Source organism: Phyllopteryx taeniolatus, chromosome 5, assembly GCF_024500385.1.
Source record: "Phyllopteryx taeniolatus isolate TA_2022b chromosome 5, UOR_Ptae_1.2, whole genome shotgun sequence".
NCBI lineage: Eukaryota > Metazoa > Chordata > Actinopteri > Syngnathiformes > Syngnathidae > Phyllopteryx > Phyllopteryx taeniolatus.
The window spans coordinates 1,852,445-1,878,000 of record NC_084506.1 but is presented as its reverse complement, the minus strand read 5'-3'; the positions used below and the strand labels follow the sequence as shown (position 1 = coordinate 1,878,000).

The 25,556-nt window shown below is 40.6% G+C and overlaps 1 protein-coding gene across 4 annotated transcripts in view; it reads right to left on the bottom strand.

Moving 5' to 3' along the window:
- Window positions 1–56: 56 nt before the first annotated feature.
- LOC133477769 (transcriptional enhancer factor TEF-1-like) overlaps window positions 57–25,556 on the bottom strand; it is a 70,401-nt gene continuing 44,901 nt past the window's right edge. For 3 of the 4 annotated variants that reach the window (XM_061772893.1, XM_061772896.1, XM_061772895.1), the window contains 11 exons: window positions 17,353–17,417; window positions 14,988–15,050; window positions 11,632–11,763; window positions 11,499–11,513; window positions 11,379–11,428; window positions 9,506–9,567; window positions 8,456–8,580; window positions 6,955–7,128; window positions 5,199–5,339; window positions 2,963–3,115; window positions 57–2,874 (listed from right to left, as the gene is read on the bottom strand). In XM_061772893.1, coding sequence (XP_061628877.1) covers window positions 2,761–2,874; window positions 2,963–3,115; window positions 5,199–5,339; window positions 6,955–7,128; window positions 8,456–8,580; window positions 9,506–9,567; window positions 11,379–11,428; window positions 11,499–11,513; window positions 11,632–11,763; window positions 14,988–15,050; window positions 17,353–17,417 — 1,094 coding nt within the window. In that variant the 3' untranslated portion in view covers window positions 57–2,760. The remainder of the gene's footprint in view (window positions 2,875–2,962; window positions 3,116–5,198; window positions 5,340–6,954; window positions 7,129–8,455; window positions 8,581–9,505; window positions 9,568–11,378; window positions 11,429–11,498; window positions 11,514–11,631; window positions 11,764–14,987; window positions 15,051–17,352; window positions 17,418–25,556) is intronic. The other variant, XM_061772894.1, reaches the window with a different exon arrangement.

Genomic DNA, 25,556 nt, shown 5'->3' with positions numbered 1-25,556 from the left:
GCGCCGTCTTTTCACAATGTTTTGACTATAGATTGATGAATGCTGACAAAACACCATTTAGAACTGGCCATTTATTTGAAAGTGAATAGCATATGCATACAAAGTCTCTACAAAGCTAGAAAATATCTAACATACTTTTAGCGCCACGAGGGGGAAAAGGTTACAAAGCAACAATCAGACCCTGTGCGGTACCAATAGACACACCACCTGGCATTTGGATTCTCCTAGATGTACTTTCTTCTTCACAAAATAGGATGGAGATTAGAATATCAAAGATATACACAACATCTGCAATAAACATTATTGTCACCTTTATACAAAGCACCTTAGAAAAAAAAAAAATTCTCCCATCGCTCATACAACGGGAAGCAAAAATTCAAGGCCATTCGGGAATTCTGTGCCATGTATGGGCCTAACTCTCCAAAGACAACGTTAACAACACACAACGATCATTCACAAACTTAGGAGGTGAACTTTGAAATCATTTGGAATACATCAAATTTTCACCACTTTGGAAGTGGGAACTTTATTGACTGCTGAGGACATTCTCTTACTGGTTGGTTCCAGCCAGAGGATGCCAACCAAGATGATAAGAAGTGTCACACAAGTATGTTTTAAAAAAAAAAAAGAAAAGAAAAGAAACAGTCAAAGGATCCGAATACATGGAGATGTAATGTTAGGAAAATACTGTTGTTTGTTGCCTCTAAAGTAATCGATACAGTGGACACCACTTCTCCGGAAAAAAGCTGAGGCCTCAATATCTCCAGATAACCCTAAAGATTATAATTTCAAAGCTTTTTGGTATGTGGGTTCTGTAAAAAGAGTTTAATACTGTATTTTGCTGTATTTTGTTTTTGTCGTCCCAATTTTGCTGACCAAATTCTAATTTCTTAAAAACATGTCCTTAATTTCTCAGTGAGCGCGTGCACCTTAATGTCAAAATGCAAACACGTACCCATGAATGTGGACCATTTGGTGCTGACCCACCCCAAATGTCAGTGCTGTTGAATCTCATTAGCCAACATAATAATTAAAAGTTAGTGGAGAATGTGAGGGGTATTTGTTGGGGGGGAAAAAATATGAAGTACATGAAGCCAAGCTAGTTGTTTCTACCAGTTAGATTAAAGATCTCCCAATAATGTAGCCGAGTCCAAACTGCTGCATTGTTTTGAATGAGCCATCTGACAATGTTCAGTCTCAACAACATCAGTAGACAAACTAAAAAAAAACATCCGCACTGCATGAGCAGACACTGCTTCGACAAATGACCCAAGGGGTGTTGTATTTACATTCTGTGGGAAGTAAAAACTGCTATAATAAAATTTAAAATTGTAAATTACTATTAGAAGACATTGAACATTTAAATATCAGTCCAATATTGGAGCAGGTTTAATTAAAAAAAAAAAAAAAAAAAAAGCCTTGATTAAACAACTGTCGAACACTGACAAAAAAAAAATGTGTGTGTGTGTGAATTTAGTAACAAAGAGAAGACACTTTAGTTTCCAGACAAAAGGCACTTCATGCCGTTCAGCATGACATGGACCAATCAGCAAACATCACCTGCTACAGTGTACAGCTTTTGGTTTCTGTTTCATAAATGCATTCCTTCATCAATATTGAGTAACCTAACAGGAAAGAAGATACTGCCTTTAGGTGTTCAATGTGCCCTAGTCAACAAGCGTTTAAAAAAATAATAATAATAATAAATTAAAAAAAACAAAAAACAGGCACGTGTGCTGTAAAAACAACAACAATAGCAGATATTAAGTCTCTTCTTGAACACAATAAGTTGGTCCACATGTGTTAAAGCTCAAATAAGCTGGTGTAAGTCATCTGAACAACCTTTATTTGTAGGGACGTCAACGGGGTTTTTTTTTGTTTGTTTTTTGTTTGTTTTTTTACATTCTGAAATTTTCTCCCATCTTGTACATCATGAGCAACTGTGTTATATAGTTTATAAAATTCACAGTGCTTTCCAATAGTTGATACTTGACATAGTCAGTACAACTAAATCAATGCTGTTGCACAAAAAAAATTTACCTGAATTGTTTAGTTTTGCTTATAATTTCATATTAACATCCATTTTAGATAGCGTTCCTGGAATAATTACTATATAGGTTTTTTTTTTTTCTTGAAGAAAACATACAAAATGGTAGAAAAATGTGATTATTTCCTTTGGGACAAACCATTTTTTTGTGCAAGGCTGCTGCTCACACAATTTAGCATCGCTATCTGTACAAAACCGCCTCTGTACTATACTTTATGACAATGTTGTAGTGTTATTTCCTTCAACATGAACTTGTATGGTTATTGATGATACACAGGGTCTGACCTTTAACACACACACACAAATATGCATGCACACACGCACAGTCTCAGGAAGTGAGGAATATTTGATTTTGTTTTGTTTTCAAGTAGGCAAGCAACACAAATTAGAAATTAAGCGGGGAGTAAATGGAGACGAGGCTAAAGGAGACGTGAAAGCATCTGGTGAGATCAGATTTTATATCTATAGATGAAGAAAACTCTCCCAGGTCTCATCTGATCTGACCTAGCTGGTGTGAATTGAAACTAGTCTGACGATAGTTGTCATGGTGCAGCTATTTTTCCTTTCCCAGCGTGGATTTGTCTGGTTCAAAGATATTTTGTAGCTTTTATTTTCAGTCATTTCACCTCAAACGTCAAATTCGCATACCATTAAAAGGCCATATGTGTGCGTGTGTGTACATATATGTGTGTGTGTGTGAAGGGAAGTGAGTATTATTCCTTGATAAGACGATAGATGTGGTGCTGTGCTCCATGCTCATTGTTTGACACCTCAAACACACAGGCCATGCACAGCAAGGTCTCCTGAGTGTCTCTGTTGCTCACGACCTAAAATCACCCCCCCAAAAAGAGGAAGATTAATCAGAAAAGTACCCATGAATAGAACAACATCCCACAGATTGTGTTGTATGCTCACCAGCAGAATAGTGAAGTTCTCCAGTACACTGTTCATCATGTATTTTTCCGGCAGGTGTTTGAGCTTGTGGATGAAGTTGATCATGTATTCGCACATTGGAGAGCGACTGATTCTGTAGACAAAACGACCGTTTTCAAACCTGGCGTACTCCGTCTGCGGGAGGAGAGAAGACATGGCTGTTCAAGACATGTCCGTGACAATGCCTGGGAAGTCTAAATTTTTCGAGACGACTTCTAGTCTAGACTACTCTGACGTAACGCAACAACGGTGGCTCCCACAAAGACGTTAGCGATATAATTATAAACATCTTTTTCAAATGTGGGTCGTGAGCCGCAGTACCCAGAGAAAATTCACGCAAGCAAAAGGGGAACGCGCAAAGGCCACACATGAAGGCTGAGATTCAAGCCGAGATTCAAACCTCAGAAGATGCACTGTCCAATCAATCAATCAAATGATTTTTATTTATGTAGCACTTTTCACACATAAAAAAAGCCGCATAAACAATATACATATACACAAAAACAACACCCATTGATTAATTGTATTGAGACATGGCAAGGAACTGAGGATCCAGGTGAGGAAAGACAACCTGTGGGAGCCATCCACACAGAGATGTGCCGGAGCCCGAAAGGACAGAGGATGCTGCCACAGAGACCGGGGAAGACCAAGAGGGGACTAAGTCCCACATTGAGCAGAGCACCCCATCCCCCCCCCCCCCTCCCCTAGGGAAACTGGAGGATGACATCCCGGCAGGCAGAGTGAACAAACGTGGAGATAATGGAGTAAAACTTGACAAGACTAATGGACAATAAGACAGGATAAAAACTGAAGGATAATAGGAGTTACAATGAAATAGGAAAAAAAAAAATACATACATACATAAATTAATGAGTAGATAAATGTCTAAATAAATAATCAATAAATCATTTAAAAGCTAAACCAAATAGTTGAGTCTCCTTTTCAAAACATCAACAGATTCTGTGGTCCTGATGACCTCTGAGAGGCTATTCCAAAGGCACGGGTCATAATGGCTGAATACAGCCTCTCCGTAAGTTTTTTTTCTCTCTAGTTTTTGGAATAATTCAAAGGGCGGCATCGGGGAACCTCAATACCCACGAGGGTTGATATGATAAAAACCATATCAGATAGATATGATGGCACAAGACTGTTAAGACATTTCAAACACACTGTTAGACATTTCTGTTAATTCTACAGCTATTTACCACATACCTTACAGTAAAATTAGTGATTTTACAGTATTTAACTACAGTTTCCAAAAACTTAAAATCAATCCTAAAACACTAAAGAATAATGACGGTTATGTAAGAGCAGCTGCTTGCTGCTGCAGTAAGCCACCTACAGTTATTACACCACCCTTTTTTCTCCAATTTCGAGTTCATTTATATGCCTGGTACCATCCATCCATCCATCCATTTTCTGAGCCGCTTCTCCTCACTAGGGTCGCGGGCGTGCTGGAGCCTATCCCAGCTGTCATCGGGCAGGAGGCGGGGTACACCCTGAACTGGTTGCCAGCCAATTGCAGGGCACATAGAAACAAACAACCATTCGCACTCACAGTCATGCCTACGGGCAATTTAGAGTCTCCAATTAATGCATGTTTTTGCGATGTGGGAGGAAACCGGAGTGCCCGGAGAAAACCCACGCAGGCACGGGGAGAACATGCAAACTCCACACAGGCGGGGCCGGGGATTGAACCCGGGTCCTCAGAACTGTGAGGCTGACGCTCTAACCAGTCGTCCACCGTGCCGCCCTGCTTGGTACCACTAAAGGTATATTATTATACTATTTTTGTCATCATTATATTTGACCAAACAAATATACTTTTAGTTGTAGCGGGCATTCAAATGAACAAGAAACTGAAGAAACAAGGGTGGTCTATTTGAATTTCTTCCATGACTGTATGATCCGATTAGTCGACTAATAGCAAACATAATTGGTGACGAGTCGATTATCGAAATAATCGTTTGTGGCAGCCCTATACTATACATGAATGGTGCACAATTACTATGTTCATATTATATTTTTCAACAAATATACTGTATCAGATGGTGATATAATTGTCTGTTTCAACATAAGGGAGAAATCTCAATGAGAGACATGTTATAAAATATTACAAAAAGTATCATCCTAACAGCTACATCTAAGCTGTGCATTTTCAAAATGACGTGTCAACGCAAATCAATTTCTCGATGGAAAACAAGGAATACAGTCTTACCTCCACCTTCTCGACAACCTGCTTGCCAAAAGAGCAGACCTTGGTGGAACAGGTTATAGTCATGTTCTCTGAGCTCTCATACTGACTAGTGACCCCATAGAAGGCCGCCGGGTCTTCTTGTACATTGTAATTTAGGTCCGCCTGCCAAGATGCGAGCAAAAAGAAAGAATGTAGTGAAACTGCACATGTAGGATGAAGACACAATCTTCACTTATGTCAAAAGGGTTTTATGAAAGGAAAATTCTTGCGGGTGTGTGCCCTGTTCTAGACGACGGTGGTCAAATCAAATCACAAGTCTAATGATGCCCCCTGCTGGCTGTGACTATCCCTACAGAAGCTATATAAAAAAAATGGCTTTACATTGATAATAATGCATTTCAAAGTTATAGTTATACAGTAAATATTAGTGACGGACGTACTTTATATTTCAGCCGTGAACCGTTTCAGGCTTCTGAAAATAATTTTCTTATGTGTTTATTGAATGTATACTTTTTGAATGAACTACTGAAATAAATGTACTTTTCTATTAATTTGAATTTACTGAGATGCACCTGATGTGCGTATAAGGAGAAGGAAAATCCGGCAACCATTCAAATCAATGGGAACTGAACAACATTATGACCACTTGCACAATCTAATGAAATTGAATACAAGAGCCACATCAAATATAAGGCACGTACGTAAAAAGAGGTATTCATTTAATAATACTGTAGGGGTAGTCGGCATTGGTGTAGAGCTGCATTGCATCATACTGGGACATGTTTTTGTTGACACGTTTAAAAACGACCATTTACCTAAATAAGAGACACAATGAGCCAATTTTTATTGTTTTGACAAGAAACCAAACCTCCACGATTTGCAAGTGAGCAAAGCTCACAATTCTAACAGTTCAAATAAAACATTTTTTTTCTTTTTTTTTTTAACCACCTGTAATCTTGGAAGTAAAATGTACACTTCCCAACAAGACACGAAAACAATACGGTAGTCTGGTTTAAATCTAAGCGACGTAAAGAAAATATTCAGAGCAGACTAATGAGAACGTGTTGCTCGTCAATGACTAATTGAGAGAAGTGAGTCGGGTGTGTACTACTTGTAATGAGTTCTCCAAGGAGAACTGTGTGGTGGGAGTCAGGGAGTGGCGGTCAAATCTTTTGTCTACCCTCCATTGTTTTCCTCACTCGCTCGCTCAGTCGCTGTGAGAAAATGTGGTCGCGACATTAACCTGGATTCAACTGTAAATCTAAAAGCATTACTGAGAGAAATCAGTCCACAATGTACCTACGAGTCTCTTATCCCCATGGTTCTCCTACCCGATTTATTGAGTCTCAGAAAAAAAGTGGCACAACAATCAAGAAAATGCCCTGCGCAACTGCCCATCATTTCTATTCAATTCAACTGTGCAATAACAATCACAAAAGTGAGAATCTTGGGTGCCAGGGATGCTTTAAAGTCAGATGTATTCCTAAGTGGAGATGGAGCAACGTAGGAGTCTGGAGAGAGCAGGTGTTCAAACAAAGCCGGTGTGTGTTCATCACTCTGCCACTTCCATATCCCAGGTGGAAAGACATCACACATATAGAGCATGCACACACCCTCACACCTGTCAGCACAAGGAAACGCCCCGATGGAAAACTACTGGTTGACGTATGATTTTGGACGATTTCAAAGCCGATCTGAAGCTTGAATTTGTTGAGTTGGGAAGAGAGAAAAAGACAAATGTGTGGGTGCGTGAAGTCGAAATCAGTTATGCGCTCACCCAAAACTTGATGAGATAGAAAGCGTTTTGAGGGCCCTTGGCAAACAGCTCCTTAAGGCCCCCCTTCTTCTCTGGGAACTTGTCGTAGATCTGCCTGATGTCCACACACTCCAGCAGGGGGTCGCTGTAGCTCGGATTGCTCTGATTGATGTGCACAAACAGGTGCTTGTTGTACTGAGGAGGGGAGCGCAATGGATGAATTAGACGTAGACAGACCCATTAAGAACATTTACAACCCAGTTTGTTAATTATGGCATCAAGGTTGAGAGAATTCAGCCTTTTTCTTCCTTGAACACTTAACTCGGTGAGACATTTCAAGGTCAAAATTTAATGTCTGCAAAACGCAATAAAACCACACCATTAAGCAAAAAAAATGACATCTGCATTCATTTAGACAATGCGCATAGTAAATCTAGGACCCAAACGTTGGAATATTGATTCATATGACGCCATTTATCAAATTAAGAACATATTAATGATGAAAAAAAAAAAAATAAATAAAAAAGATCGATGTATTATATCCTGGGTTTTAAATAGATACAGTAAGGAGAGCATTTGAATACATGCTGTTGAATAGCTTCATTTATGTCCAATGACGCAACAAGACAGGGTCATTAACACCTGATGTGTTGGTTGGTCTCAACTTATGGTGACCTAATCAGTGCATGTTTGCTCAAGTCTTGTAATTTATATTACTTGAGCTCTAAAGCAGCTCAAGAATTTAGGTGAATTAAATGACTTCATACTTTTACAACGATAGCTGCTAATTAATCACACATATTATCAAAAGTAATCTTAACTATGTAAGCTTTAGTAGTTAATTAATATATATATATATCAACGTGGGTTTACATGAGTCCTTTGAAGCGTAGGTGTCTAACTCAATGACCGGGAGGCAAATACGGCCCACCAAATCATTTTATGTAGTCTGCGAAATCAAATCATGTGTGTCAACTTCCATGATTCTCGCTCGAATCTTTGGCAAAATTTCAACTAGACATATGCAGTAAATAATATCTTTGAGATTTTGTAAAAAAACAATTTACAACCCCGTTTTTTCACAGCAACTTGAACACCAATTGAACAAACGATTATCCTTGACTTCTGCTTTCAAAAGGAATTATCAATTTGTTGTGTAAATGTGATAATATGATGAGGCGATCAAACATTTAAATGGTCTCCCAGTCATAACAGCCCTCTGTAACTCCAATGTGGCCCGACACCACTGCCTTAAAGTATTCAATAATGTTTCTGCCTGTTGCCAGGTGAAATATAGCGTGCAGTAAAGAAGTAAATAAACAAAATCAACAAGATGAATGTCGGCTGTCTGTGTGCGCGAGGCAGAAAAATGGCATTGGATCCACAGTGTGACAGCATGACAGACAGACTGAAGAGACAGAGCTATAACAAGGTTAGTCATACGTGGAGACACAATGGAAGCTAACACAGCTATCTGTCATCTAAGTGTGTGCGTGTGTGTGTACGTTTGTGTAATACTGACAGCTTCTTGCTCTCGTTGGGTTTCCAGGAACGACGAGAACTCCACCAGTCTCAGTTTAGTGGTGCCAATCGAACGACCCTGCCACGCCGGCTCTCTGTGCGACTCCGCTGCAGGACGCTCATAACCTGAGCAACACGCATGCGCGCGCACACACTTAAGCAGCGTCATCGTAAAATTGTGTTTTATTACAAAACTTACCACAATACATGACAGTGGTAAACAAACAAAGCGAGGGAACAGTCCTCAAACATTATTGTAGAGTATGTATAGTACTGATTGTTTCTATAATTACGACATAGTAGTGGAGGTGCTAAGTTATGAACCCCGGATTGATTTATCTCATCTTAAAAATTAAATTTTTAGACGAAAAAAAAATCCACTCTTTCCATGTTAAACTGTTCTGCAATTCTTCACGTTATGCTGAAATATCCCAAAACCAAAACCTGACTTCCACTGTGATAAGAGTGTCACATTTAAGATTCATGCATCTCTGAATCAGTGTCATTGTTTTATTTATTTCCACTCTGCAATTTGTACACCTGTTTGCTCAGGCTGGCTGTCTGTGGGATGAATTAGAAATGTGTGAAAAGAATGTTCATATAGTCTATACATGAGCCTCACCAGACATCACTGTTGTGTTCGATCTTGAATCTCACATAAATAATATACATAAAACACACATATTCGAGGTATTCAGCTATTTATTTATATACAAGTATATACAACTGGCTGGAACTCGCACTATACCAATCAAGCCCAACCTAAATCCTGTTCTTAATGATAGTGGTATCTTTTGACTGTCTAAACTAGAATAACATAAAACAAGATGATTCCTGGCATATTTTATAAACCTAAATTAATCACTATAAATAACCTAAGGAGGTAGATTGACCCACTTTGTTCTACTCAGGCCCTTCCCACAAGGCAAGCCTCATGCTGACCGGGCCAATCAAAAACTATTCTATAGAGAAGCAGTGGCCGAAAGAGCAAGAGGGAGGACCACCTGTTCACTTCAGAGAAAATACATAATTGTCGTGTGGTTCCTCTCACCTGTGATTGTGGTGGTCCCTGCTGTCTGCACCGAGTAGGCTTGCTGCGAGAACGGCTTGATGCTGAGAAAAAGAGGCAGACAGAAAGGACAGTATTAAAAAGTTGAAAGGATGCAAGACACAGCATGGCCCGTCACATTGTACCTGCATTGTACTGAAAGGGATTATTACAGTGTGTTCTGTGACTTGGAGGAACACTTGCACAAGCGCAAGAGGTCAAGAGGATCTAAAAGCTACGAAGGTCCCATTTTAGATTGTGATTACCATTATGCAGTCATGTGACTTCCACTTGAACTCAAGGGATAAGGATATCAAATTTAAGGAAAACTTGAGTTAATTATGTCTATTCCAAGCAAGCGAAGTGCTTTTTATATAACCCCAATTCCAATGAAGTTGGGACGCTGTGTTAAACATAAATAAAAACAGAATACAATGATTTTCAAATCCTGTTCAACCTATATTTAATAGAATACACTACAAAGACAAGATATTTAATGTTCAAACTGATAAACTTTATTGTTTTTAGCAAATAATCATTAACTTAGAATTTGATGGCTGCAACACGTTCCAAAAAAGCTGGGACAGGTGGCGAAAAGACTGAGAAAGTTGCGGAATGCTCATCAAACACCTGTTTGGAACATCCCACAGGTGAACAGGCTAAATGGGAACAGGTGGGTGCCATGATTGGGTATAAAAGAAGCTTCCCTGAATTGCTCAGTCATTCACAAGCAAAGATGGGGCGAGGTTCACCTCTTTATGTGTGTGAGAAAATAGTCGAACAGTTTGAGGAATTTAGGGATTTCATCATCTACGGTCCATAATATCATCGAAAGGTTCAGAGAATCTGGACAAATCACTGCATGTAAGCGCCAAGGCCGAAAACCAACTCATGACCTTCGATCCCTCAGGCGGCACTGCATCAAAAACCAACATCAACATGTAAATTATATCACCACATGGGCTCAGGAACACTTCAGACAACCAATGTCAGTAAATAATGTTCGGCACTGCAACTTGAAACTCTACTATGCAAAGCAAAAGACGTAAATATAAAATACTATCCTGACAGATTATGCCATGGTGTGGGGTGCGTTAAGAGTCCCCTCCCCCGATTTGCTCAGAAAATGGTCAGAGCAGAGTTTGTAACCGCCATGTAGGTAGGCTAAAAGTTATCCGAGCTTCTCCCATTTCTTCTGCTACAACTCTTTCTTATCTTTTGTATTGTTGAGAATTGTTAGAGGTGGATGACTGGTTAGCACACCTGCTTCACAGTTCTGAGGCCCAGTTCAAACGCGACCTCCCCTGTGTGGAGTTTGCATGTTCTCTCCGCGCCTGCGTGGATTTTCTCCGGTTACTCTGGTTTCCTCCCACATTCCAAAATCATGCATGGTAGGTTAACTGAAGACTCTAAATTGTCCGTAGGTGTGAATGGGCGAATGGTTGTTTGTCTATATGTGCCCTACGATTGGCTGGCCATTGTTATGTGTGGAACAATGGTTAACACAACATGATGGATGCCTAGCCTGGTCCATCATTATCACCTATTTAACTTTAAAGAAACAACTAGCAAAAAGAAAGTTCTGTTATTTTAAGGGTCACCTACTACATACAGTATTACAAAAACAAAGACTGGGAACACATCCATCCATCCATTTCCTGTACCGCTTTATCCTCACTAGGGTCGCGGGCATGCCGGAGCCTATCCCAGCTATATTCGCGCGAGAGGGGGCGGGGCACACACTAAACTGGTCGCCAGCCAATCGCAAGGGAACAGATTACTGCTTAATTAAAGGCTGCTCGTACTGTATACACCGTGATACAATTCATATTGAACACCAATAAGTAAGCTTGAAAGAGTGCATAATGTGACTCACTCTTCTGAGGCAGAACTGGACTGTCCTCCAGGGATCATCCCCTGCCACAGCTGGAAACAAAGCACTATTATTACACTGTACAAGGGGTGTATGGACTCACTACATTCGTGTGTTATTCACCATTGCATAGGGAGGCTGTGAAGAAAAATACAGACAGTATTGTTGTTCGTATTACTTCAAATAGTGTCCATCTTTCTGCCCATCAAATATTTTACTTATGCAAGCGTGTAGATGGCTTGTTGGCACGTGTTACCTGTGTGTTGCCGGCAAAGTTGGCCCGCACTATTCCCGGCAGCAGCTTGCTGTGTATGGCAGTGGCTGAGACGATTTGAGAAGAGGACATGGACGAGATGCTCTGGAGCGCTTTCTCCTTGGCATTATGATCCTACAATGCAGAGAACACAAACAGGAGAATGTAACAGAACCGTCAACAAAATAATCAACACATTCAAACTAAAAGCAAGCATTAATAGTAACAACATATTGAGATATTATTCGTCGGCATGACAGTAATAAAAAATAACCCTTCCCCGAAAGTCTGTTCGTTAAGTAGGCTAGAAATTCAAGTTCAGTCTTGATTCAAGTAGCTCCGAAATTATCAATTATGACGCTCACTCACCATCTCTTGATTTTTTTGCCTTGCTGGCTCCTGGGATTTGATCTATCATTTTGACGGTGTTTTTGTGTGTCCACAATCTGCTGTTCCAACATAGGTGAATGACAGCAAGACCTCTTTTGAAAGGCTAGGAGCACCACTACCTTTGTTGTTTTAATTATCTTTTTCACAACAATAATTTTGGAATGGTAAAATAATAAATAGTAGATAGACTATAGACGCGGCACGGTGGCCGACTGGTTAGAGCGTCAGCCTCACAGTTCTGAGGACCCGGGTTCAATCCCCGGACCCACCTGTGTGGAGTTTGCATGTTCTCCCCGTGCCTGCGTGGGTTTTCTCCGGGCACTCCGGTTTCCTCCCACATCCCAAAAACATGCATTAATTGGAGACTCTAAATTGACCGTAGGCATGACTGTGAGAGCGAATGGTTGTTTGTTCCTATGTGCCCTGCGATTGGCTGGCAACCAGTTCAGGGTGTACCCCGCCTCCTGCCCGATGACAGCTGGGATAGGCTCCAGCACGCCCGCGACCCAAGTGAGGAGAAGCGGCTCAGAAAATGGATGGATGGATAGACTAGACTAATAGACACATTCGTAACCCGCTCTGCATAATCTGGCGTGAGGGGTTCGCAAATGAGGCAATGAAGCCATAAAAAATCTTCTTCTTCATTGAAAGAAAGGACTTTGGAGTTAAAAATAAATAAATAAATAAAGATTACCCCAAGATGGGACCGGCTCATTGAAGAGAAACGGCGTCATGGTGAGTTGTAATTACTTTTACAACATTACAGTGCATAACTTTCTCTCTCTAATTTATCTGACTTACTATGTAGCCAATCCCCCATGTTGAGGATGTCAGCAGCATTTTTCAATAAGCTGTTTGGGTGTGGTGATATGGCCTTTGTGGCAAGCAAGCAAAGGACCTAAATGTGTCAACAGACGAAGCCATGTGGCCAACAAGTCCTACAATATGTTGTTGCATAAAAACAATATAGAACCAAAATATCCCCTCGAAAGGAAGGTACTATTTCAATAATTAGGGGATTGATGAGGGGCAACTTGTGGTCTCTGTGACTATGGAAAATAAATCATTTCTTTTTTGTTTGAATTTAGATTAAATTTTGTTTTATTTGAGTTTGTTTCATTTTTCAACTGTAATTGTACATTGGAAGATTATTACTCTTCTAACATTAATATAGAACTTATTTTTTTGGGGTGCGCAAAAATTGGGTTACAACCGCCGATGTGCAACACCTGCCGGCAAGATTTATTGAGCTATTCGACCCCCGGTGGGTAAATAATGGATACATCAAAGACGTTTCTGAAGAAAACAGCTCCGTGCTACATGAACTATATTGAAAAGCAACATTGTTCACGCCTCACAGATGACAGCTTCCAATTGTGTTTTAAGATTAAGGTGACGTTTACCACGTTACTGTGCCGATGCTGTATACTGAGGTTCAGGTGCAAAAAAAATAAATAAAATAAAATAAAAAATCACATTAACCAGGTAAAATAAATCTTTTAATTGGCTATTATTTTGCAAATATATATTGTGCATTGTTAAGTGAACTAGTCCTTTTTAGTTCAAGATGACAGCTGACTGCATGCTTATGCACATGCAATAAAATGATGATGGAATAGAGAAGTGGCATTTTTGGTTTGCTGCAGGTGGATCATTTAAATTTGGCTTTAATTTACTGAAAAAACAAAATCAACACCGCTTATCCTGGTTCGGGTCGCGGGACGCGGTAGCCTATCCCAGCTGAGTTCGGGCAAAAGGCGGACTCCACCCTGAACTGGTCACCAGTCAGTCACAGGGCACATAGATGCCGACAACCATTCGCAGTCACATTCATACCGTTACTGAGTGAGAACTGAACCCACGCTGCCCGCACCAAAGTCAGGCGAGTGTACCACTACACCATCAGTGACCTCAACAGAATATAATGATTTTCAAATTGGTTTCAACCTATGTATTCAATTGAACACTACAAAAACAAGATATTCCATGTTCAAACTAATATTTTTTTTTTTGTGTGCAAATATTCACTCATTTTGAATATGATACCTGCAACAGGTTCAATTAAGCGTTTGGGAACTGAGGAAAGGTGGAATTCTTTCCCATTCTTGCTTGACGTACAACTTAAGTTGCTCAACAGTTCGGGGTCTCTGTTGTTGTACTTTTCGCTTCATAATGCGCCACACATTTTCAATGGGAGACATGTTTGGACTGCTGGCAAGCCAGTCTAGCACTCACACCCTTTTACTACGAAGCCACGCTGTTGTAACACATGCAGAATGTGGCTGGCTTTGCAGATGATGGCTTTTGACTTTTGCGCGGATAAAAATACAGAGGGTCCTTTTCCTCTTTGGGCTAGTGGACACGGCGTCCATGACTTCCTCAAAAAAAATGTGGACTCCCTAAATTCTGTGCATTTGTACGTTGAGAAATGTTCTTAAACTGTGACACTAATTGGTCCCACAGTTATTCTCAAAGTAGTGAACCTCACCGCATCCTTGCTTGTGAACAACTGAGCCTTTTGGGGATGCTCCTTTTGTACCCAAACATGACACTCACCTGTTTCCATTTAAAATGTTCTCCTGTTGTTCCAAGCAGGTGTTTTTGAGCATTCCTCAACTTTCCCAGACTTTTGTTTCCCCTGTCCCAGCTTCCCAGCAATGTGTTTTAGACATTAAATTCAAAATGAGAGAATATTTTCAAAAAAAACAAGAACGTTCATCAGTTTGAACATCAAATATCTTTTCTTTGTTATGCATTCAGTTGAAAATGTACATTTTACACAACATCCCAACTTCATTGGAATTGGGGTTTGAAAAAGGGTAGACCTTGCTTATGGTCGGTTCTTGCTGTCTTGAAAGGTATTACTGCGTCCTCGCTAATCAGAAGTTATTACCAGATATTCCCAGCACCGTAACATTTGCAACACGCTGTATTGATTGTGCACGTTAAAGACCTTTGGAGAGTCCTACCTTTATCTTGGACTGGAACTCCCTTGATTTTCTTCTGGCTAAGACCTGGATATGACTGGAAACCTGTGAGAGTTGTCGCATACGATAGAGTACAGTAGAATACAAACAAGTACAAAAAAAGTAGAAGAGAGTAGAGGAGATGACAGAAAGAGAGGAGGAAACAACCAGCAGTGGGTTACCATGGTTATGAAAGGACTCTTTCCAAGCACTCACACGGACGCAAACACACATACACGAGTCCCCTGACAACAGACTAGATCCATCTATGTGCATCAAATGAGAGAGCAGAAAAACACCTGGGAATATTGGGCCAAGGACTAAAGTAATACAATGTAGTAGGGCTGGACGATATTTTGTTTTGAGTATCGTCATTGCGATGTACGTGTGCGCAATGGTTACATCGCAGTAGACCCTGCTACTGGGTGTACTGTAACATACAGTGACTCAACTGGAATATTAAAAGTGACCAGGAGATGGACCTGTTTGGACATGTTAACAATATTGGCACCCATGTTACGGTAAATTCTAACGCTTCCAACAACACACGGAACAGCCCAGAGTGCTGTATACTTATCTCCTTGTATAACAACTATGAATGAGGACATGGGAAAGAATGCACACCTGCTGCATTTCCTATTTCACTCTTCAGAATGAAACTACTCTCTGCATGGGCGTGGCGGCTGCGTGAGTGTGTGAGGTGCGTTCAGGGACACTGCGTAAATGGGAGTATTCTTTTGTAATTCAGTACATCATTCATTCATTCATTCATTCATCTTCCATACCGCTTATCCTCACTAGGGTCGGGGGGCATGCTGGAGCCTATCCCAGCTATATCCAGGTGAGAAGCGGGGTAAACCCTGAACAGGTCGCCAGCTAATCGCAGGGCACATATAAATAACCAGAACGCCTTTTGTAATAGAATATTTCTGTTAATATTGTCAGCCAGAGCTGCGAGGAATGCAAAGTTACCAGTGTCCATCGTTCCTGTCATACTGTGTTGCGGTGTTTTTGTTTGCACATTAAGGACAAAAGTAGTGTTTTTCCTCTGTTTTTTTTTTTTTTTTTTTAGACTGTAGGGTGAAAGCTGCAGCTGGCTCCTGGTGTGGACTGAATGGGTGACAACAATGAGGAAATGAAATGCCAGTATTTTGAGGGTTTGTTTTTAGGCCTGCGATTTTTTTTTTTGCCTGTTCAAAATTTTGAATTATGAACTACGAACTGAACTACTTCATTTTTGGAACAATGACCTGAACTTTGAAGTAATTCACGTGGAAAATTAACTTTCCCAACACTGATCCACTAATTTTGTTGTTTTTCTAATATGATGCAGCCCTAATATGCAGTAGTAGTTGTTTTCATATACAGTGCTGTCTATACAGTAATCCCTCACTATATCGCATTTCACTTATGATGGTTACAGCGCATCACAGATTTTTTTTCGTTGGTCTGTGTAGTGCAATTATTCATTTGCACATCTTTGGTTCAGTTAGCATTGCTAGTTATTTGACTGTAATGTGGCAGCAGTTCCTAACATAAGGACAAATACAGTAGACCCTTTTACTTTGTAGGAAATGAAATTCTACTGAGCAATTTCTACTCACACATTTGGTAAGTCAGTAAGTTGCTCAAGTAACACAATGAACGTGACAGGAATGGCACTGTTTAACACACAAACCATAGTGAAAGTTGCGTGAAATAAATTCACAAATACTAACCTAGCCCGATGTAAAGTACAGTTAAAACGCACACTAATAACAATATGGAACAACTGCAAGTAAATATTTGATTTTCTACAACCTGTACGTTAATAGAGGACCGCGATGAATTCTGGGAAACAGCAGGGAGCACCATGATGCTTTGCGTTGCCTACAACGCCGAGACTGTCGTTGTGAGGCACATTGTCTCATGGTTTAGCCAGCAAATCGGCCATCTTTCACATGTCCGCATGGGTTGACTTTCATGTCAATCAAGTAGAGCACACCCACCTATTAAAGGCATGTGTTTATGTAGAGTGTTTGCGCGGTGTGGAAACTTCAAGTGGACAAACACATTGCTTCACCTCTCTAAACTACCACGTATTGCCACTGAAATGCAAATACGAAACTTTAAAATGTATAGAAATGATAAAGCAAATAATTGGTCAGTACTTTACGGATTTTTTTTCTACTTTGGGGATTTTCTGAAATGTAACCCCCGCGATAAACGAAGGATTACTGAATACAGTACTGGATATGAAAAACAACAACCAATAAATTGCCTTGATTGTTAAAATCTGCATATTAGCTCATGTACAAATATGACAATGATTTGATTTATATAATAAAAATTAAAAAAAGTGGATTGAAACACACTCCTTCATTTGTACCTGTTTCCTTGTCCGCGTTTTTCCTGTGCGCAGTTTGATGTATCTGGCTATGAGCTCATTTCGACCTAAAAAGACAACACAGGAATTATTTCACCTGACAGATTGTTTGTACAAAGACACAGACACACAGACACAGATAACTACATTTATATAACTGTTATTTATTCACAACCAGAAATCAGATGACACTGAGTGGCACAATTTAGTGTTATTGACCCAGTGACCCTGTGACATGCAGCCTCATATAGTGGTGTGTGTGTGCTCACCACACCTCAGTTGAGTCACGCACACACACGCACGCGTACACACACATGAATATAATCAAGCACTCCCAATAACACTTGCCGTGGTTCTGAATACACATGACCCAACAATACAAGCATTCATGCAGACTGGCCACCTCTGATTAACAAAAGCACCAGGCCAGCTGTAGCCATGCTTACATGGGTGCACATGTGTGCACACACACATACACACTGACATACACTTTGACAATGCTGAATAATTCAACCCATTGAATAGGGAGCACAGCATGACCTGGCTAGTATAGATTAGTGCAGTCTAAGGAGAGCCAAAGAGAATCAAGTACTGTATGTGTTCACAGTGTGTAGAAAATGCATTATAGAGTGCCCCACTTGATGAGACTGTGTGAAATTATGTAATGTTAGTTTGCATACAAGTAAACATGGGTGTTTTGTGTGTTGTTTGGTTAGTGTCCTATAGTGCTTTTAGTTCCAATCAAGTGGAAAACCCAAAAAGTCAGGCCAGCTGGCTAACTGATGGTCAAGATCAGCACTAAGCCAAACTTCAACACACAACCCAAATGGCTCCGAACAATAGCCCTAACTAACAAGCAGATGGTGTGTGTGTATGTGTGTGTGTGTGTGTGTGTGGCTAGATGTGTGCGTGTGGGTACGCATGTGTGTTTTTGTGTGTTCTGACCAATCGCTCTCTCACTGAGATAGGCAGTAGGCAGCTTAGACTGATACAATCTTCAGCTCCACATGCAGGTGTTTTCCTTCCAGGCGTCAAACGCTGCCACTGACAACAGAACACACACAAATACGTATGTACATGCTTAAGGGCCAACACAACACACACACACACACACACACACACACAGACGGACACAGAGAACAAGTCCTGGCTGCGGAGAATGACATCTGACTCCAGAGGGGCCAGCTGGTCTTTCTAGGAGGCTTAACGGTGAATTATCATCCTTCACTAACCCTGCGGCACACATCTTTCTCTCTGGCCCTCCCTTTATTTAAAACTCTCCAACACGCACAGACACACAAGCACTCACTCCCTCCCTCTGTCGATCCATCCTCTGTTCTGGCTGTTCCTTTTCCCCTCCTCTGTCCCTCTCCAAGTGAATAGGCTTCTGCTCCCTCCCCCTTGCTGTCTCTGCCTCCTGCTGTACGTGCCCAGTGAAAGACTTCAAGGCCAAAGTCAGATGGTCATTAACCGTGACCAACAGAAACCCCAGAAAACACACGCGCACACACTTACACACACATGCACACACACTTCAACTTAAACTGCTGAACAACTGTTTCTGACCAAAGGAGCCTCCATTCTTAAAACCTGTAATTTTCTGATACAATTAAGAATAAAACAGTCTTTTTATTGAATACTTGATTGTAGAAGAAGAAGAGGGGCACCAGACTTTTATAACTGTAATACACCACAGTATAAGGTCCAGTTGCTTTTTTTTCAAACAGCAAGAATTCATACAGCATATACAGTATAAAGAGAGCTGCTGCAGTCAGTAGAAAACACGAGAATCTTCTCACAGCTAAATGACAGCAAAGACATAACGACCCACCGAGGATTCAAATATATTTACTAATCTCAACAACAAGCATAGGTGCTCTTGGCCACCGCCATCACTAAATGAATTGGGTTGAAGAGTTTCGGCTGCTTGACTTGAGTTCTCGGGCAAAAGGTCAGTACCTCAGTGACCTTGCCCCTTACAAGTTAAAAGCCAAGAAATGTTTTGACCTGCAGGATGTGAACTCTTGCCCAGAGTTGGGTTTCACTCATGCCCATACAGTATGGACAAACATAACCAGGGTATGCATTTAATGATTAGTCTTTTTCACCATATAGAACAAAAACTGAGTGTTGTTGCTGCTGTGTATTGTTAACTTAATGTTGTACCGACTGTTCGCTGTCAGTCCACGGAAAAAGTTATTGCCGTTGCCCTTGATTTGTCTTTGTTGTTAGTCTTTTCCAGAAATTAGTTTCTTAAAGATTGTATTTGACTAAACAGCTTGTCTGATTTGTTTGTTGCTTTTGACAGCCTGCAAATTAGTTTCATGTGGACTTCATGCGGAAAGTTAGTGTTAAATACCAGTACTTTGAAGACGACAAGCTACATTTAAATTGTGTAAATGGTTTTGGGTTCTATGAAAGAAAACCTACCATTTAAACTGAAACATTTAATGTAACGCAGTGGATGACCTAAAGCCAGCTGTATAAACAGATGGTTACCAGAATTGTTTGAACAAGGTGAAAATTGCACATTTAATTAATTTTCAAAAAGAGCAATATACATGATTTGCACCATGTACTGTATGTATCATTTAAATTACAAAAAAGGGTCAAAATGAAAAATGTTGTGTATTTCCTTGAAAAGAGTTGTTTAAAATAATTATTGCATGTGAATATGCCCTAAAGCCCAATACCAGAATTAATACAAATGTAAAAAAAATAAATAAATAAATAAAAATAAAAATAAATCAACACAGCAACTGCATGTGACAAATTGATCAACATGTTGTAAATGTATCCACTGTGATTGAGAGTAGATATGAAAAAACAACAATTAATCAGTTTAAATACATCAACTTGAGATATAAAAAAGCCATTCAAGGCAACTGAATACAGGTCAGTTAGGACAACCTCAAGGGAACATCTTCACCTGTAGATCCTTATGATGTGTGTTAAACACATACCGGTATGCCTAAACTAATGGTCATTATACTGAATCTCGACAATATAATTCCACCATTATTCGCCTTGTTATTCTCGCTCCCTTTTACACACATTCATTTATCATTTTTGACGCATTTCTTCAACAAGTACATCATGGCACCCTTGCACATCATCTTCTTTTCTATTGCAGCCAATTTTCCTGCAGCCAGTGGGGGGTATCTTTAGCCACAGATAGGTCTGCCACAGTAAGATTTCAATTTTTTTGCTCACCTGCAGCTCATTCTACCTTTACTGTTAGGCACACAGAACCACCATTAATAACAGTGAGGTGTCGGGAAAAATGGTTTAAGTAGTCCTCAGATAGCATATTATGTTTTGCTTAAGTGGAACATGCTTTCAACATTATTTTCTTGTAGAATAATCCATGTTTTCCACAGGGAGCGTGACAATCACCAAATCTGCAAACTGGACAGATGTCATTTCACATTTTTGGTCAAGATTTAAGGAGATATATTGTGCTTTTTTTTCTCCACAATTTAAAACCGTCCTCTGGTGTTTTACTAACACGTCTGCGGCATGCTTTCATCACAATACCCCTAGGATTAAGAATTATAGAAGTATTTTTACAGAATATTTGCTCATTTTTAGCAGCCCAAGTGCAGCTCACTCACAGATAACTTGTCAGAAAAAAGCAGATAACTTTAGATTTACTTTGTTGTTTAATTTCACACCTGATGGTTGGGTAGGTATTCCAATGGCAAAACTATTTGAACTGAAGTCAATTTTCCACAATATGTCCTATTTAGGAACAGTTTAAGCCAGACCGTTTACAATAAAATTTACAGATTTTTAAAAACTGCTCTTTAGGCGCCTCAAAATGCAAACAAAAGGGTCTTTAAAAAAAAATGAAAGCATGACTGTAAATGTTGAAAAGGTAGTTAATAAAACAGTTCATTGACATATTTATAACATACGATACGTTGTCATGTTTCTTTTGCCCCTGTATTAGGGCTGTCGTCATTGAATCTTTTTTAGAAACGATTATCCTATAGACTAAATCCATCGAATAATCGACAAAACGCCCCCCCAGTCATCCCAAAAACAAATTCAATAAATATATTTTTAAACGACTAACATGCATTTTATTTTCATTTATGATGAATGGACTTGTATCATTTAACTGCATATGTTGGTGGTGAGTGTATGGCATACGTGTGGTGTCCAGAATGTCAAGCTGAGCTCAGACTACACAAATGTAGCCCGATTTTGACACAACAGACACGTCACAGACAAATGTTCACTGTTGTGGGCAATTATTGGAATTATGAGTCGTTACCGCCGTTAGCGCCGTTACCGCGTGTTGTGTAACATAATAAACAACTGCCAATAGGCCTGTCACGATAATTACCGTAATTTCTCGTGTATAATGCGCCTCCCCCCAAAATTGTCAAAAGTCAATATTGCGTATAATACATGGGTATAGGGGCAAATGGAAAAAAACTTTCACATTTTATAAATGTATGCTGCCATCTAGTGGTTATGAAAAAAGGGTAGCCTACACTTTCATTCCAATATGACAGAGGTACGTATGACTGGATATATTTACAGTTGTGCTCATAAGTTTACATACCCTGGCAGAATTTGTGAAATGTTTTTTTTTTTTTTTTAATATGACTGATGACTGAAAAACAACCATAATCAATTTCTTTATGGTTATGTTTTGTTTAACGATAATCCTTTTCTGAAATGCTTGACCGTTTAATTTGAATCCCATTGAAAGAAAAATTGCGCCTGGTCCTTCATGTTTTCTTTAAAGAATTTAACCCATCTTACAAATTCTGCCTGGGTAATCAAACATATGAGCACAACTGTGTGTTTTCTAATTTATTAAATAAAAGGAGGGCTGTGAATTTCAAAATAAGAGCAAGTAAATTTAAAAAAAAAAGGATTACGTGTTCAAAAAAAGTGCTTAGCTTCAGAATAATCATTTGAAAAAACTAACAAAATACAGGTAATACGTAATGTTTTGATCACATGTGTAGAAGGGTTTTCCAGAATTTTTAGATCAACTTTGGGGGTGCGTATTATACATTATACACGAGAAATTACGGTACTATATTGACTTATCGTTCGATAAATAAAATGTACAACGATAGTTTTTCCAGACTCGATAAATGGTCCTTGTTGTGGTGAGGCGGCGTGCGGATCACACAGTAAGCTGACAGAGTTGGACGGCTGTCTCATTAGCCGCAAAAGGGCTTATGGAACGCCACTGGACCGATACGCTCTTGCCGGTGTTGGCTCCATCCAATACTCAGCCTTGCTCCATGTGCAGCGTGTAGATTTACACAACAGAGACACCCAAGGGAAAGTTAACTGTTTGTTGTGTTTAATAGCTCGGCCACGAGCTAGCCTGCGAGCGAATGACCCAGCGAGTTAAGGGGCTAAACAGCACGCTCCGCCACGGCGAAGTCGTTTAAAACGTCAGTGCCTCTCCGAGATGTTGTGTGTGTTCGTCCCCAATTAACACAAAAATGGGAACGTTAACTGTTTATTAAGCATAACCTCAGTGGCACACGTTATTCAGCCAGTAGGTGACTACAGCGAATGTCAACATATATTTGATTGGCAGGTGAAGGGCTCATCTTCAGCGGACCAACTAGCCGGGTTTACATGGAGACTTTTTAGTCATTCCGACTGGAATAATTCCGATTGAAGATCGGAAGATCCGATCAACTGTTTACATGTGACGTGATCTATTCCGATTGGGTGTATAAATGATGTGCACTACATTTAATCGGAACAGCCGTGAGACATGCGCACGTCGTCGTGACCGTCACGACATTGATCAAGATGGAGGTGCGTCCTCTATTCAGCACAGAAGTTGGAATTGTTTTATATTTTTATTTTAAAAACGTTTGATAAAAGCAACGAGTTCCGTAGGGAGTCGTCATATTTATACCTTGCATAAACGATGACGTCACCACGCATTTACGTCAAGACTAAGCATGCGCATCCCAGCTATATTCTGAATGACAGTATACATGGCGAAAATGTACTTCTAATTGGTTTGGCAAAAGGAATATTCTTCTTCTTCTTCTTTTCCTTTCGGCTTGTCCCTTTAGCGCGTCATCCTTTTCCATGTAAGCCTATCTCCTGCATCCTCCTCTCGAACACCAACTGCCCTCATGTCTTCCCTCACGACATCCATCAACCTTCACTTTGGTCTTCCGCGAGCTCTCTTGCCTGGCAGCTCCATCCTCATCATCCTTCTACCAATATACTGACTCTCTCTCCTCTGGACGTGTCCAAACCATCGAAGTCTGCTCTCTCTAACTTTGTCTCCAAAACAAATCGAACCTTGGCTGTCCCTCTGATGAGCTCATTTATAATTTTATCCAACCTGGTCAGTCCGAGCGCGAACCTCAACATCTTCATTTCTGCCACCTCCAGCTCTGCTTCCTGTTGTCTCTTCAGTGCCACTGTCTCTAATCCGTATATCATGGCTGGCCTCACCACTGTTTTATAAACTTTGCCTTTCATCCCGGCAGAGACTCTTCTGACACATAACACACCTGACACCTTCCTCCACCCGTTCCATCCTGCTTGGACCCGTTTCTTCACTTCCTGACCACACTCACCATTGCTCTGGAGAGTTGACCCCAAGTATTTAAAGTCCTCCACCCTTGCTATCTCTTCGCCCTGTAGCCTCACTCTTCCCCCACCACTCCTCTCATTCATGGACATATATTCTGTCTTACTTCGGCTAATCTTCATTCCTCTGCTTTCCAGTGCATGCCTCCATCTTTCTAACTGTTCTCCCACCTGCTCCCTGCTTTCACTGCAGATCACAATGTCATCTGCAAACATCATGGTCCACGGGGATTCCAGTCTAACCTCATCTGTCAGCCTATCCATCACCACTGCAAACAGGAAGGGGCTCAGGGCTGATCCCTGATGCAGTCCCACCACCACCTTAAACTGGTCTGTCACACCTACAGCACACCTCACCACTGTTGTGCTGCCCTCATTCATGTCCTGTATTATTCTAACATACTTCTCTGCCACTCCAGACTTCCGCATGCAGTACCACAGTTCCTCTCTGGGTACTCTGTCATAGGCTTTCTCTAGATCTACAAAGACACAATGTAGCTCCTTCTGACCTTCTCTGTACTTTTTCATCAACATCATCAAGGCAAATAATGCATCTGTGGTACTCTTTCTAGGCATGAAACCATACTGTTGCTCGCAAATACTCACTTCTGTCCTGAGTCTAGCCTCCACTACTCTTTCCCATAACTTCATTGTGTGGCTCATCAACTTTATTCCTCTATAGTTCCCACAGCTCTGCACAACACCCTTTCCATCTAGCTAGCACACTGCTGGCACCAGTCAACATATTTTTATCTCTATACTTAATCACCTTAACCTGCTGCACATCCTTCCCATCTCTATCCCTCTGTCTGGCCAGCCTGTATAGATCATTTTCTCCTTCTTTAGTGTCCAACCTGCCATACATGTCATCATATGCTTCTTATTTGGCCTTTGCCACCTCTACCTTTGCCCTGTGTCGCATCTCAATGTATTCCTTTCGCCTCTCCTCGGTCCTCTCAGTGTCCCACTTCTTCTTAGCTAACCTTTTTCCTTGTATGATTTGCTGTACTGTGAGGTTCCACCACTAAGTCTCCTTCTCTCCTTTCTGCCAGAAGATACACCAAGTACTCTCCTGCCTGCCTCTCTGATCACCTTGGCTGCAGTGGTCCAGTCTTCTGGAAACTCCTCCTGTCCACCGAGAGCCTGGCTTACCTCTTCCCGAAAAGCTGCACAACACTCGTCCTGTCTCAGCTTCCACCACATGGTTCTCTGCTCTGCCTTTGTCTTCCTAATCTTCCTTCCACCAGAGTCATTTTACACACCACCATCCTATGCTGTCTCGCCACACTCTCTCCTACCCCTACCTTACAGTCAGTAACCTCCTTCAGATTACATCGTCTGCACAAGATGTAATCCACCTGCGTGCTTCTACCTCCGCTCTTGTAGGTCACCCTATGTTCCTGCCTCCTCTAGAAAAAGTGTTCACTACAGCCATTTGAATCCTTTTTGCGAAGTCTACCACCATCTGTCCCTCCAAGTTCCTTTCCTGGATGCCGTACTTAGCCATCACTTCTTCATCACCCCTATTTCCTTCACCAACATGTCCATTACAATCTGCACCAATCACGACTCTCTCTCTGTCTGAGATGCTCAGAACTACTTCGTCAAGC